General features: G+C 43.7%; 1 protein-coding gene across 1 annotated transcript; it reads right to left on the reverse strand.

Annotated features, from left to right (window-relative positions):
• Positions 1–225: 225 nt before the first annotated feature.
• LOC142777005 (uncharacterized) lies at positions 226–5,979 on the reverse strand. The gene is made up of 2 exons (XM_075881312.1): positions 5,826–5,979; positions 226–968 (listed from the first exon to the last, which is right to left on the reverse strand). The coding sequence occupies exons 1-2, from the start codon at positions 5,914–5,916 to the stop codon at positions 541–543; spliced, it is 519 nt and encodes a 172-aa protein (XP_075737427.1). The 5' UTR covers positions 5,917–5,979; the 3' UTR covers positions 226–540.
• Positions 5,980–15,457: the final 9,478 nt, after the last annotated feature.

A 15,457-nucleotide genomic window follows, 5' to 3' on the forward strand; every position in this document is an offset into this window, starting at 1 on the left:
AGTTACACAAATGATAAATGGAATAATTTTCACTATTTTTTCTTCGTTTACCTCGTTGTCCAACCGTGTCATGGCTCTAGGTAAGAGTCCAATAGTTCATATTCAGAAACGTTATTTCATTACACAGAATATTTTTATGAGCCCATACTTACGGAATACACTAACATCATTTGATGTGTGTTAAAGTTAATCGATATGTCAATGACTACAGATAACTAAAAGGTATACTTATCAACAGAGGTTTATTCTTCCCCGTATGAAGCTGTAGTGTCGTCATCTTTGTCGTTTTGACATATTTCTGATCTGTTTTGCCAGATAGGCGACCTGATTCTTGAACATGATATACTGTATTCGTCTCGATTTCTGTGTTGCGTTTAGAATGAACGAAACTTTTGGAGTGGCCAAGGAAACGCAACCGCTTGCCATGTTTCATTGCTGGTCAATTTCGAAGCACGTGGTCAGGTATAGCATGCATTACAACTGTCATGAAAGGGCCTCTCAAGCACATCCTGCTGCACGTGAAGGTAACACAGGCGGGAATCAGTTCGTGGCTGCGTCGAAGCCAATGTCCGTAGGATATATGCCAGCGCCTGTTGTGGGCAAAACCGGAATGTACACTGGGTACGGTATACCCACGAGAAAAGGCAGGTAGGGTCGCTGGTACCCAACCACCAGCTGAGGCACGAGCACGGACGAGGTTGGTCCCCGGATGGGCAGGAAGCCACCCAGGCCTCCCAGCCCACCCGCAAAGCCGGCTCCGATTCCGGTCCCGAGGTTGGCGCCGAAGGGTCCGCCCAGCACGCCACCAAACGGGTAGCTGGCCGCCGTCAGGCTTGCAAATGGGTTGCCGAATCGCACGCCGTACGGGAAGCCAATGCGCCGGTTGTACACCGGGATCTGCCTCGCCACTCTAGCGCCATCATCCACGGCTCGCAGTCCGGCGTTCAAGTGCGTCGTCGCGTTCATTTCTGGAGAGAGAACGTGAGCAACTGCGGTAGTAAGCGCTCGCACACACGTAGGCGCACTGTATACGAGATTCTTAGGATAACGCTACAGTTGATTCACTCTAAATAAACGCTGCCGCTAAAAAATAACGAGGACTGAATGAACACCCAAGTTTACAGTTTGGTCAGGTACTCTCCGAGTCTTCGTCTTCCCTCTCTAACTTTTTTTTTTTGGAGAGGGAGGTGCGCGCAAGAATTTGCGCAGTAGAGAGCGCGCCGCGAGATATGCCGCTAGAAAAACTATATGTTACGCACACACGCTCTCTCTCCCAACAGTATACAAATTGTTTGTCCTTTTTCTTTACTTCATCCTAGTCCCTTTCTCTAGTATTTTTTGGCCCTATGATTTTGAAGTATCATTCTAGAACAAGCACATGAATAGCTTGGCTAGTTTGCTTGTCATACTGTTCCTGCTACATGCCTCACAGGGCTTGCGTCTACCTTATCGATTTTAGAAACGAAACTCCCGATGAAAACCTTTGTAGTTTGTTCTCCTAGCTAACTGGGGCATCAACACAATCTACACGACTGAATAGCTTCCTCGAAAGTCACCTACAATGTAACAAAATGCAATTGTCTCTGAAGCGATCATTGGAAATTTTGCACCACTGATCTTAGTTAATTTACCGATTAACCGCAATATAAAAATACCCTGACAAGCGTCAATTGCCGAAAAGTGAATTGTCATTTAGTTGCAATTAACCTTTTTTTAGAATATTTGGTCTTAGTTGCACGGAACACCCTCTTTGTCTCAAGCTGTTGAACTTCTGCATCATCATAAATAAGTGCACAACACAATTTTTTTTGTAAAAACGTTATGGGCCATCTCCCCGAAGGGAACCCTGATGGAACGCGAAGCAGCAGTGGTGCGCATGGCGTTCACCAGGTTGCAACGGGCATCAACGCGGGTGCTAGAAGAACGGTTTGAAGCTAAACTTACCCTCGTATTCACAAACGCTCCTCGACTCGACTTTCACCCTTCACTTGACTGAGTTGAGCACTGCGCCACAGCTCGGCTCAAAATGACCCTGCGCTACTCAAAAATCGCAGCAGATGATCGCTGATATACAGTGACTTGCCGTGCCTAGAGACGGCGCTGCCATCGGCTTTCTCAAGTGAAGGTGAAGCGTTGAGTGAAGGGACGTTCTAGAATACGGGGGTTAGTGTAGTGTTTACTCGAGTGAACGTTTTAAACGCAATGACACGGAAGGTGGGTTTGGTTTTCGGTAAGTTTCATCTCAGAAAGGTTGTTCACTCGATGTGCGCTCGAACGTTGCGAGCGGTCAAGAGGGTGAAAAGAGAAAGAGATGACACGCGCCGAGTGGTCACAGGCCAGGGAGAGAGTGACGTCAACGCGGGCGCTCTTCGAGGGAAGGCGTGACCTACTTAGCACCGCCCCAACACCTGCGGCAAGAGAGCGCAGTGCGGACGAAGGGACAGCACACAGGCTAGTAAAAGAGCTGTTTCGCATATAAAACGCTATCACAGTCAGTCTCTTGTCATGGCACACAAACTAAACTACGTTGAGGAAAAATACCTTGTCGAAGCAGAAGTGTCATTGAAATGCGCGATTAAAAAATTAGTTAACTTTTTTAACTCCGTCATGCACACAACTGCATTTTAGTAAGAAACCGTATAATATTGAAAAAAAGAACTCTTATTTTATTGAGAAGCTCCTATTGAGGAAATTCTTTTCTCACAGGAAAAAATTGCCACTCTCAGTTCAAAAAATATCAGATTGTCCTCTAAGGAGACCAAGATGCAGTAATGATCTATAACAATCACTTTCGGTTGATGGGTGCAAATCAGTCTTTGTTTTCCCCGAAAAGGAAGGGGACATTGTACGCATCTGGCATTTACTTTTTGTTAAGAATCGTGAAAGTATTCACAAATACTCCTTTAATGAAACGCCAATAAAGATTATAAAATCCCCTCTCTCTAGACACCCTGTGCGCAGTGGCGACCAACTGCAGCGACACGGTGCCATGTGTCCTGCATTTTTGCAGATATATATATATATATATATATATATATATATATATTTATTCACGCGATGGGTCATATGCTATTGAAATTGGCGTTGGCATCTCCATTTGTACACACCATGACTGAAAGAGCTCTCTGTGTTAACACACATGCTGCAGTGTGCCACAGTGCTTCCATTATCATAAAAACTCAATTTTGATGACTCACGCCTTTTCAGAGCTATCCTTCTCAGCTTAATTCTAAGTGTACCTTACGACCAGTGAACCACCATTACAGAAGCACTATGTTTTCACAACACATTTTAGCGGTTATCTGTAACCCAGTAAAGCATAAGTGCGTACAGAACATTAGTGCAGCATTGTGCAGTAATGCTCCAGGCACAATTTACATAAACCAACACCTTAAACGCCGGTTTAGTTCTGAGACCGCATTCACATATATTATTTGCCTTTTATATAGCTATTTGCCTTTGGCTAGGTACTTAAGATAGTCCTAGCATCTATATTGGTGAAATTTTTTTATTATGAAACATTTTGGCTATAAAATGTTTTCTAGGTATAGTACCGGTTCATAAAAGTGGATGCCAGCTCATAGTACTGTCCGACGTACAGTCGCGCGTGATACGAAGGTTATGGCGCGAGCATCTACCTGCTTGACGTCCCAGAAACCTAGCGGCACGTTTAGGACAAGTAAAAATCAAGATTTGGTATTCATCTACTCCTGATTGGCTGTTCCGGACTACAACAATCGCTCCTACGACGTACTCCACACCCTTCTCAAATCTTCAATTCGTTGCGATCATGTTTATTATTCATGTGGTCTGATCTCTGCAAGCAACAACAAAGTTGCTGGGATAGATCTGTTAAAACTGGTGCCTGGCACTGCTTCGTTTAGGCAACGTTCTGACACGGGACTGATCACTGCTTAAGGGACACCAAAAAGAGGGAGTGAAGCTTGCGTGCCCCCACCTTCTTCTCAAAAGAGTATTCAGGGACGTGGCGCTGGTGTAGGTCCTGGTCGACGCTCAGGCTATAAGCTTCAAGTCACGCTCCACATTACTATGAGCTGAGACAGCTGACCAATCGAAATCGGCCCTTAAAAGTGAATGGTTTGGGAATCAGGCTCCTGGGGCAGAATCGCACCGCAAATACGGACATTAGTTGGCCTTTATCACTAAAAATAAGGAAATCACCATGGTTCGTATAAGCTCTTACAATCAATGATAGCTGAAGAACCGGGGGCGAAATGGAAAAGCACTTGTTTGTAAGAAGTTTATTGGTTGGCGGGCTTCAATATACCACGTTTGTTGTCGCTATTGAGTGCTTTTTGTCCTTAGAAAGTTTGATAAATAAGAGCGCTATTTAGCAAAACTTTTTAAAGCCTATACGGAAAAGAGTATTATACAAAATTGTTTATCCAGTCAATCCTGACGGTGTAGCTTACTTATGAAAGTGGTTGGTCAATAGCTAAAAACACTCACGAACGAAAGACTTAAAAAATGCGACGACTCTAGTGACAGAACTGACAAAAAAAGTTCTTGTTGCATTACAGTTGCTTGTAGAATTCAACCCCAGTCAGCATTGATGCTGCACTTATTATCAGCTGCATCCTCAACGAGAGACATTCTTATTTCTCGAAGCGCTTCGATCAAGCGCTTACTTCCCGTTTTCGGAATATTCAGAAAATGTGCTCTGTAAATTAAAACTAGTACAAAATCTATGATAGTGGTTCAATTTGAGAGTTATAGTGTATACTTATGATACCGGAGCATAAATTCACTTAAAGGCCAAATGGCTGTCGTGATGATTAAAATTTATTGAATGAGTTCATTGAGACTGGCATGGCTCGTTGGAGTGAGTACCCCATGAAACATATTTCATCAGCGGACTTCCTTTTAGTGGCCTCTGAGGTGCTTTTGCGATAACGCACGAAAGACCGCCAACTAAAGGAACGCATCAGGCCACATCACCACTGACGTGCGCGAGGCACTATCAGACGCCTACGTGAAGGATTGGTGTCATGTCCAACTTTTCTACGAAAGCAAAAATATCTGTAAAAGCCTCATGAATCCGGTCTGAGTCCCTGTATTCGCCAAGAGTGTCGTACTTTAAAATTGTTGTTAAGAGAAACTTTCAGCGAGTGGTGATTTGGGACATGTAACTAGCAACGACGATGGGCCAGTGCACAGGCAACGCACAAAAACACTGTTTTTTTTTTGTGTGTGAATACAGCTTGTTTCCAAGAGCGACCAATCGGTAGCATCTCATTTCAGGCGGACACCGTGTGCAGGCACCCTCAGGCAGATACTAGTACGAGACTTTAAATGACGTGCCCCAGCCTAATGTTGTATTTGCTATCCGTTGTTTTTCTCTGTGGAAATGATTATTAAAAATGATGGACTCAGCCGTTGAGATACAATTATTTCTTGGCTGCGAGGGTTCATCGAGAAATAATTGTGCTCACACACTGAGTAGTGAAATTTATGATTTTCCTTTGCCACAAAGGTGGTTACCTTTGTAATATACAAGTAGACACTAAACATGAATTCTGTTAAATCAGTCATACCAGTCAAGTAGTCCTACCCAAGGGTGCAATTGTAATGGCAATGTTATAGGGAAAGCATGTAAACCTTTATGGTTGGTATGCAATATCACACGTTATATGAAATGCATAGAAGATCAAATATGAACATTACACAGAGACTCTGAAGTGATTGTGATTGCCAAAAATTACGCGAGTAACACCCCATCACCAGAAAAACTATACAAAATGAGCGCAATGCCAGGACACATCATGACAAGCTGAATTCAAACCAGTAGCGTTACTCCTGCTTACCAGTCAATAACGCAGCATCGGCTTCAAGCATTGGTGCGTGAGTGGCTAAACTAATACCGGCGATGAACAAGAACCTGTACCGAGCGAACATCGTCGAGCAGCCAAGGTTGCAGCCCGCAGATGGTCGGCGTCATTCAGGTTCCACTGTCGAGACTTGAGTCGGGGACTCCCAGTTGAACGCACGTAAGCGGAGCACCGGCTCTTTCACACGCTCGCTTGCACAGTTTGCGGCTGGCAGGCGGTCCCGCGAACCTAATTCCTAGCGGCCATGAGTCGCCTGTGTCAAGAATACTCTGCGGCGTGACCCCCTTTCTGTGGGTGTTAGTTTGCAGGGGTATTCCAGAGGCTCTAAAGCCACGCTGTCCATTGCTTTGTTCTGCATACAGGCTCCGCTTGTGTGGTATATGAAAGAATTACGAATTTTCGCCTCTTGTTCCCACATCAAGTACGCCAATGAAGCTTGCTTTTTCCCCTCAAGTTTCTGCGAGTGAGCATTAGAGACTCGATGAAGGCCCTTTGATCAGTGCTTACTCTTGTAATAGTTTCCGTTGCAGGAGAATTACCACACACAGTAGAGCTCACAGGACTATTTTACAGTGGCAGCTTTCATTGCCATTGTATATTATTAATTCAGCTTCGCCTAAGTGAAACCTACAGTGAACCATATCTTATGGCCATGAGTTATTTCTTTAAAAATGATAAAAAGAATAAGAAAAATATGATTGAGACCCAAACATTGTCTTCATTTTAAGTGGGCGTCATATTCAATAGATATTTAAAATCTCCAACATTTTAACTGAGCTATTGCCCTTATTGATTTTGTCTCTGTGCCAAAAAACTGCAATAATGGCGAATGAGTTGCATTTGCATTCAATAAACTTGCAAGCTGAGATATGCAATATGTTTTATGATTCGATAATTTGTCGAACGATTCGCACCACAAGCCGAAGAACACAATAACCTCGTTATCCAGAACTCTTTTACATAAATGGACATCTTCATATGCCTTAGTGTAACTCTTGCTTGGTGCCCAAGCTTAGAAGCGTTGTTGGAGTCAGCTGTGACTTCATGAATTATATATAATGAAGATCATACTATTTTATGAAAACGGCGCAATAGTGTCTTCAAACTGTCTACAAGCTATTCACAATACTTTTCAGCTATTAAAATTAAGACCGACGTATAATACAAACAACTAAAAGACCCAGCGGGAATCCGTATAGGCGATCCCACAATAGACCACACATATGGTCTATTGTACTGTCATATTATAAATTTGAGTCATTCCATATCAAGTGTACCCCATCAATTTTCCACCAACTATGATCATGCTGCAAAATTGTGCATGTATATGTGAATGTGAGAAGTAGCTACTGGAGCGTTATGTAGCGCAAAAATATTTTGTATTGCATAAACGGTGCTTCAAACTTTTGGCACCAGCGTGAAACTGTGTCACCTTGTGTAATTTAATAATATTACTCGTTTAAGTATTTAACACGAAACATTTTTTTATTAATCTCAAGGCACTACTCGTGTATGTATATAATAGTTCATTCATTTTTGTTTCAGCGTTATTTATTTTCGCCTTGGTCAAATATTGAAATAAGCTGCAGGGTCAGCTTTTTATATAGAAAGCAAAATTTTTTCGTAAATAATATATTGACTTCTGCTTTACATGTTGCTACATTAAATGTCTGAAATAATTTGGGAGCAAATCCAGACAAAATAATGTGTCAAAGTAGGGAGCAACGGCACTTGGACTCATAGTAAAGCATAATTTTCGCACTGTATCAATCCAAGTAAAAATATGACTTCTATATTGTTGCATATTATAGTTTGTTAGTAAAACAGGCAGAAAGCTTCAGAAGCGTAGTTTTTGTTTTAAGGGAGAAAAAAATTTCTAACTGAAGAATCACAAGGTAGTAGAAAGCCTGCATTCGCCTCAGCTTCACTGCATAACACGTTAGCGCGAGGTTCCAGCGGGGACTTTTCGGCAACAAACAATGCATTTTATATAACTGCTTATCCCTTGTTTCAGTATTACTGCTGTATAAAACCCCAAAATGGGGCAGTAGTGCTTTCTTTATGGCACAATAGCTTTTCCGTCGGGCAAATAAAGCGCACCTTATATTGAATTGCTTCTTAGTCCCAAGGGGCACAATTTTAATGCAGTCGATCTCCTGAACACAATATTTAGGCGTTTTGTTAGCCTTCTGATAAATAATACGCCTTGTTTTAATAATAGTTAACGACATAATTAGGGTGTATTTCGTCTAAGCTATCTTTTAGGTGTTTTTCTGGTGTAGGCCAATGCGTGATCCCTTATTACTTGGTGCATGATGAAATTATGTATCCTAGACATGTTAGAGATGATTCAATATCATTCGACACTTCAGTCATTATTTCCGGTTGCCATTCAAAATTTTCATTCACATATTTTTATTGGTCCAAGGGAGTTGACAATAAAAAAACACGTCACCATTACTAGACGGGCTTCTATTTAAAACATTTTGAGCACCTTCGGACAATTAAGAAACAGGGGGAGGAAAAATTTGAAATCCCTTCGGAAATGTTGACTAAAGTATAATTTGTGGGCATGATATTGTATCATCTCTGACATGTCTAGGATACATCATTTCGTCATGCACACCAGTGGTAAGCGATCCCGCTTTGGCCAATACATTAAACATTATAAAAACAACTTAGATAAAATATACCCTATTTATCTCGTTAATTATTACTTCGACCATGTGTACTAATTATCAGAAGACAAACACAATGCCCCAATAGTGTACTACAGGCCATCGACTGCATTATATTTCTGTTCATAGGTACGATGAAGTGGTTCGATATAACCGGTCCTTTTATGGTGCAAGGGGGAAGATACTGTTTCATGAAAAAAGCACCAGTGTCCCATTTTCCCGTTATATACAGCAGTATTACTAAGACAAGCGAAAAGTAGTTGTATGACATGCATGATTCACTGCCGAAAAGCACCCGCTGGAACCTTGCGCTGACATGCTATGCAGTGGAGGGGAGGCAAAGGCAGACTTCCGCCTACTTTGTAATTGCTCAGTTGGAAAATGTTTTTTTTTATTGAAAAAACTACTCCTCTGAAACTGTCTGCCTCTTTTACGAACAAAGTATACCATGGAAAAATATACAAGCACTATTTTTACTTGAACTGCTAATTGCGAAAATTAAGCCGCAATATGGGTCCAAATGTCAGTTCTATCTACTATGACACAATATTTCAGCAACATTTTTGCTTGATCTGCTCCCACAGTACTTTAATTATATAATGTACCAACATAAAAAGCAGAAAATGCAAACACATTGCTAGCAAAAAATATTGTGCTTAAAAAAACGCTAAACATACAGCTTACTGCAATTTTTTGCCAAAGCAATAAAAAGAAAATTGATTGATTTGAATGATTGATTTGTGGTGTTTAACGTCCCAAAACCATCATATGATTATGAGAGACGCCGTAGTGGAGGGCTCCGGAAATTTAGACCACCTGAGGTTCTTTAACGTGCACCCAAATCTGAGCACACGGGCCTACAACATTCTCGCCTCCATCGGAAATGCAGCCGCCACAGCCGGGATTCGAACCCGCGACCTGCGGGTCAGCAGCCGAGTACCTTAACCACTAGACCTCCATGGCGGGGCAATAAAAAAATTAAAACGAAAGTGAATAAACTATCATAGTCATGAAATAGTAGTGCCTTCATATTAATAAGAAATTCTTTCCTATTAATTACTCAAACCAGTAATATTATATAATTTATTTAGCGTGACACTATTTCACTAAGGTGCCCAAAATTTGAAGCGCCCTCTAGGCAAAACAATTTTTTTGCGAATTACAACGCCTCAAACTATTTTTCACCTTCCCAATACTGTACTACAGGACATCGACTGCATCGACAATATATATATATATATATATATATATATATATATATATATATAAATATATATATATATATATATATATATATATATATATATATATATATATATATATATATATATATATATTAAAGGTGTGCGCTAGCTCCGGGCAACCCAAAGCTCATGGCCGGCCGGGGCTGCACAGTTGCAAAACCTGAATCATGGCCAAGACATAGATCTTGTGTCAGAACTCCTTTCTAGCACATAGAGCTACAAGATTAGCCTTTTTGTGATTATATATTCACAGGGTCATTCGTTTGTCCTGCATATGCAGTACTAAACTTCTGGAAGGACAAGCACTAAACGCATTTCAAGCTTACTATGCTTGCAAAAACATGTTGGCTGATTCGACTACCGTTGCGGAATTTTGATTGATTCGACTACCTGAACGGTATTTTAAATGCGAATGCATTTTCAAGTCGGCCTATGTCAGGCATCCTCGCCCTTAGCAACCGGAGCATGTGGTGCGATAGAGTGGTGGTGCTAGTGGTTAGAAGGAAGAGGAAAAATGCACCTAATTTCTGTCTGCCTTCAGGCGACACGGCGCAGTGCCTTATAGGGGGGGGGGAAGGAGGGATAAAAAGAATAGAAGGAAAATAGATGAAGAATTAGACAGGCAAGCGACGGAAAAAGAAGGAGATAGGAAAGTGGGGATCCGGTCGAAGCAGTCCAAGGGCGGGGCGCCACAATGCGAGAGCTGCACGGCGTCAGGAGACCGCGGAGGGCGAACCAGTCGGCGAGAGCTACGCTGGCGTCGGAGGTCGGCGAGAGCTACGCTGGCGTCGGAGATCGCGAGGGCACAACCGTCCAGCTTGAAAACCTGCGAGCGAATCCCCGATAGAGTGTAGGAGAGGGTAGGCGCAGTGCTTCGCCACTACTTCTCTCACCGTTCACTTTCTCCTTCCTGCGCCCCACTTTCCCGTGCGCTCGCGCCTCACTCTCGACCGTTCGCTGGCTGGGTGCCGCTCTAGAAGGTCTGGAAATGTGTGCTCGAGACGCCGCTATGAAACGCCAATGCTGAGCTGAAAACGTTGTTTCTTTTGTTCACTTCATAGTGTTTTTTAACCGTGCACGCTAGCTACTAGAGCTGGAAACGCATACCGAGTTTCTCGCGACAGAAAAACGCCACGTGTGGCGAACGGCGCTATTGGCTGCACGGTGTAAGAAAAAAAAGAAAACATTATTCTTCTAACGCTGGGTGCTCACGTTCGAAACGCCGTTATGGACGATACGAACTGCATTCGTTTTCATCATGCTTCTCTTCGTGTAGGTGGGGGAATATTTTCGGTTCGGTGGGATATATGATGAAAGAACGCCAAACTTAAATCAAGCCCGAATGGTTGGACAGCTTGTTATTTTTACCCGACAACTCGTAAGCTGTAGTATAGTGATCGCCGTGAGACATTTGCTTATGTTTCATTCTGCCATGTTTAGTTGAATGTCACATGATCGGACAACTAGTCACTACAGCAAATTTTCATGATATCGAGCTGCATCGACCCGGAACTGGGCTATTGTTTTTGTACGTTGAGCCAGAATGGGTGGGCTCGCAGTCCCTTAGAGTCAGACTCGCGCGAGCCTTCGACGCATTCAGGGGGCCCCGACCGGGCTCTGGCTCTGAAATGCGGCGCTTGCACGATTTTCATCAGCAGTCATGTAGGCACTGCTGAATTGTGTGTCGACGCCCCATATAAAAAACTGGAAGATTTGTAGCCACCAAAATGCTCCACAAAGAAATTGACAAGATACTAATGAAGAAGAGTGCAAGGCAGGGAGACACGATACCACCCCCCCCCCCCCACCCTCGTGCTTACAGAAGGTTTTCATGGTCTCAGATTAGGGAGAATTAGAAATACGAGTCAATGAGTTAGTAAATTTATGTCGCAAAAGTAATAATTTAATTATAGAGATAAAAGACGTCAAACTCGCACGATGCCGCCTTGTCTAATGTGACCGTGTGAACGTATTCAAGTAGTATACGCTGGAATTTCTCTCATACGCAAAGAACTCGCCAAATATAGTTAGAAAGAATTAACGCGGCCTTTTTCCTTTACACGATGTTGATGATTCATCACCGTAGTTTCTTCATTCAGAGAGACGTCTCTCCCTGAAGACTCCTGCTGCTATGGGACCTCTAGCCCTGCTGGCTGCGCCCCTTCGTCCTTCTGGGTGGTGTGAACGCATAAGTCCTGCCGAGGCCCAGCTCTGTAGACTTCTGGACGACACGCTCCCTACCAATGCGCACGCGCTGAGGCTGGGTCGCTACCTTCACTCGAGTGGTTGCTTTGTCGTTGCTGTACATCAGCTGCTCTTCATAGCCTACTCCACCAATGTCGATTTCCCCACCGCCTGTGTCAATAATTCCCGGACCGCCATTCCCGAAGTCGATGCCTCCACCGTCTTCTACGATGACCACTGTGCCATCGTCAACGGGCACGTAGACTGGAACATAAATGTATTGGACGCCGCCGAAGCCACCGCCGAAGCCACCACTATACATGCCGTCCAATATCCTGCTGTAAAGGGCTGTCGTGAGTGCGTTCAGCCCACCACCGTAGCCACCACCTCCGAAGCCCCCGTAACCACCGCTGAAGCCGCGGTAACCACCTCCTCTTCTGAATCCGCCGTAGCCGCCACGGTATCCACCACGCATTCGTCCACCATAGCCGTACGTGCGTTTTGATATGTGGTGAAGACTTGTCAAGGATACTGCAAATAGCCACAAGAGAGATCGTCTCAACAAACAAAGCTTCCCGAGATTGACACTTCAGCGTCAGCGCTCCTCAACTAAACACACGCTGTGCGTATTCTATTACATTGTTATCCATACAAATTATTTTAAATACTATAGTTTTTCTTGGGGACCTTGAACGCAAAAATTTTGGTGTGTCTGTCTGCCTGTCCGCCCTTTACGGTACCGCAAACGACACCTAACGATACTCCGGACGGCGGACCCCACCCGCAGCGCCCATCAATATTGCTCAAGTTTTAGCGTTCATACTTGTGCGATTGTCAATTGAAAAGCGATTATTGCGCATATCTGAGGAACCATAACAACACATTTATAATAGAAAAGGCTTACATAAGTAATTCTAAGGATCATTGTGTTTATCACGCTGCGCTGATGATGCAATCAATGCCTGCACGAAAAGGCAAGTGTTTCCAACGCTTTGCTGAAACGACACTGTGGCGGCACCTACCCGTGGCCTTGCGTTCTACACCTTATTGCCTCCAAGACGGGCGCGCATACCACGCGCTTCGGTTTCCAAGATAACTAACTGCCAGATAGTGCTCATGTCTCACGTATGACGTGACACGATGCGCTCGTTCGCCTCCGCTGCACTCTCGAGGCACTCTGCCGCAGCACCTCCAGAATACCATTCACCGATTTTCTTACGCAGAACATCAAATAAACGTCTTGTTCACTCTCTCCAGACGCAAGACTATCGTCCTTCGACGACATTTGCAGTGTAACATGCAGATACGGGGCCAATTTTTTTTTCTTTGCTGGAATGTTAACTGAAAACAGGAATATACGGACTCACCGACGTCAAGTAGAACGCCTGCCAAGAGAACGTATCTAAGTTTCGTCATCTTCGCGCAATCTCAAATCCTACTGCGACAAGTTTACAGTTGGCGGCTAAGAATTTGCGTGACAAAGCACGTTTACACAAACGGCAGCTGTCCGCGAATGCTGAGGCTGCGTGTCCTGTAAATCTCTACATTGTCAACAACTTGCTTTTCTTTCTTTTGTCGTCAGATTCTTCATCGGTATTTTCACTTGTGTTCAGACACGTGCCAAGGTGGACAGAAAAACAAGCTGTGCCATTCTTCACTCGCTTTGGGACAACGGTGAGCACACCGTAGCAAATATGGCCTTGTTTACAATTAACACTGTGGGGGCGCACTGTTCGTATTGGGCTCAACATCCTTCGAAATTCTCCAAATAACTTACGAGGTTTGGAAAAGTGGACTCCCAGCACAATACCGGAATGCTAATTTTCAGTGAGTACATATACAGGGCTTAAGCCAGCAGCCACTGTGCCCAAAATGTGTGTTCTAGTGTTCATTTATGTTGAAGGTGTTCTGCACTGTGGCAGTGAATCGGAAGTAGCAATAAAACCATAGCTTCCTATTTGGTCGCTGTTGTTTTTTTTTCAGCATGCTGAGCGATTTGTTAAGGAAACAATTGTTTGTGGAACAATTCCCAAGATAAGTCTCGAACAAAACAATAGAAGCTGATTAGTTTCATTCCACAAAACTGATGTTTATTCTATTTCTGAGGCAATAAAAATCACGAATGGAAGGACCACATTAGCGCGCCGCGGCGGGTGCTGCTGTGGTGGCTGTCGGTTGGACAGGGTTCACATAAACTGGATAGACGAACCTGTATGGGTAGTACCCGTATCCATATGTGTAGTAAGGGTACCTGTAATAAAACGGCGAATATAAAGCAGAATAACTATATAATCCCGAGTATAAGTATGGCAAATAGAGCCAGCTGAGGGCCAAAAATGGCCAGATGTAACGCTTTGGTCGCCGCAGAGTGGTATTGTGGGCGTCTCTTCTGAATCGAGTTTTTATCTCAGCATGAAGTGGATCATATACGTTTGATTGCCACCTGGATTCTAAAGTTACGTGTGGGGTTTCTTTCAAGGTGTCACTTATCGGTGGGGTCCTTCGTAGCAACCTTGAGCGCTTCATGATGTCGTAGTTTGCGTAGTCTGCGAGACGAGTAATACGACTGTATGGCAGATGTTTTTCCAAATGGGCTGTCCTGGTCAGTTGTGCCTGAACTAGATGTTGAAGTAGAGAAACTCTGTGGTCATCGATCATAGTCCTTTTCTGGAGTTGCAATGCATAAAGCCGTCCTTCAGTACCGTGAAGCTGATCCAGAAGTAGCGATTTTCGAAACCACTCGCCATCTGTTTGGAAACCTGAAAAAAATCAGAAGGACAGTTCAAATGTTTATGCTTATTTTATTTATCAGAAGAGGCGCGCGAGCAAGCGCCAAATAGTGTTTTCTCATTGCAAATATACAAAGCATTTCTTTGCGAACCAACCGGAACTTCAACCTTTGCTATCTGTCAGTCTATCATTTTTCTGGCCTCCAATGCCTCAGTTCTCTTTTAACTTGGTATAGTATACTTGAATTTGTATAGCATGGTATGTGTAGTGAACACCGCTGTCAAGTCATGACATGAATGACATGGCATGTATGTCGCTTACATCATAAAACATTTTCAAACAGTAATGTGTAACGCACACCTGCATACCACGACCCATGGTATGCAAGTATGCGCCACGGGTGACTCAACTTATATTAAACCAGAACGGCAAAAACAGACATTGAAAACTTCATAAGACAGTGTTAGTTCATTACAATAGGGAAATGCATACCTTTTGCTAACGCTCGCGACCATTAAGGAAGGAATACATTGAGGAGAGGCCGTTACGTCACATTTTGTGAAGCCGGAAGTGGGTAAGGGTAGAGGATTCCTCCTCACAAGGTTGGGCACGCAACGGTGGCTCGCGCATGCGCAACGGTGGCCAGCGAGTGGGAGGCGAGCCCATTTCGGACGCGTCTGGCGGCACCGCCGCCACAGACATCTGATAGACGAATTGGAGAAGCGAAACTATTGTGCTGATTTTGAGCAAGCGTGCTTCGATACTCGCTTGT

This window comes from Rhipicephalus microplus, chromosome X, assembly GCF_043290135.1.
Source record: "Rhipicephalus microplus isolate Deutch F79 chromosome X, USDA_Rmic, whole genome shotgun sequence".
NCBI lineage: Eukaryota > Metazoa > Arthropoda > Arachnida > Ixodida > Ixodidae > Rhipicephalus > Rhipicephalus microplus.

Bases quoted from the DNA above. Each gene is read 5' to 3' on its own strand.
- LOC142777005 (XM_075881312.1), bottom strand. From the start codon at position 5,916: ATGTTCGCTCGGTACAGGTTCTTGTTCATCGCCGGTATTAGTTTAGCC. The intron at 969-5,825 runs GTAAGCAGGAGT...TTCTCTCTCCAG, and splicing joins CGATGCTGCGTTATTGACTG to AAATGAACGCGACGACGCAC.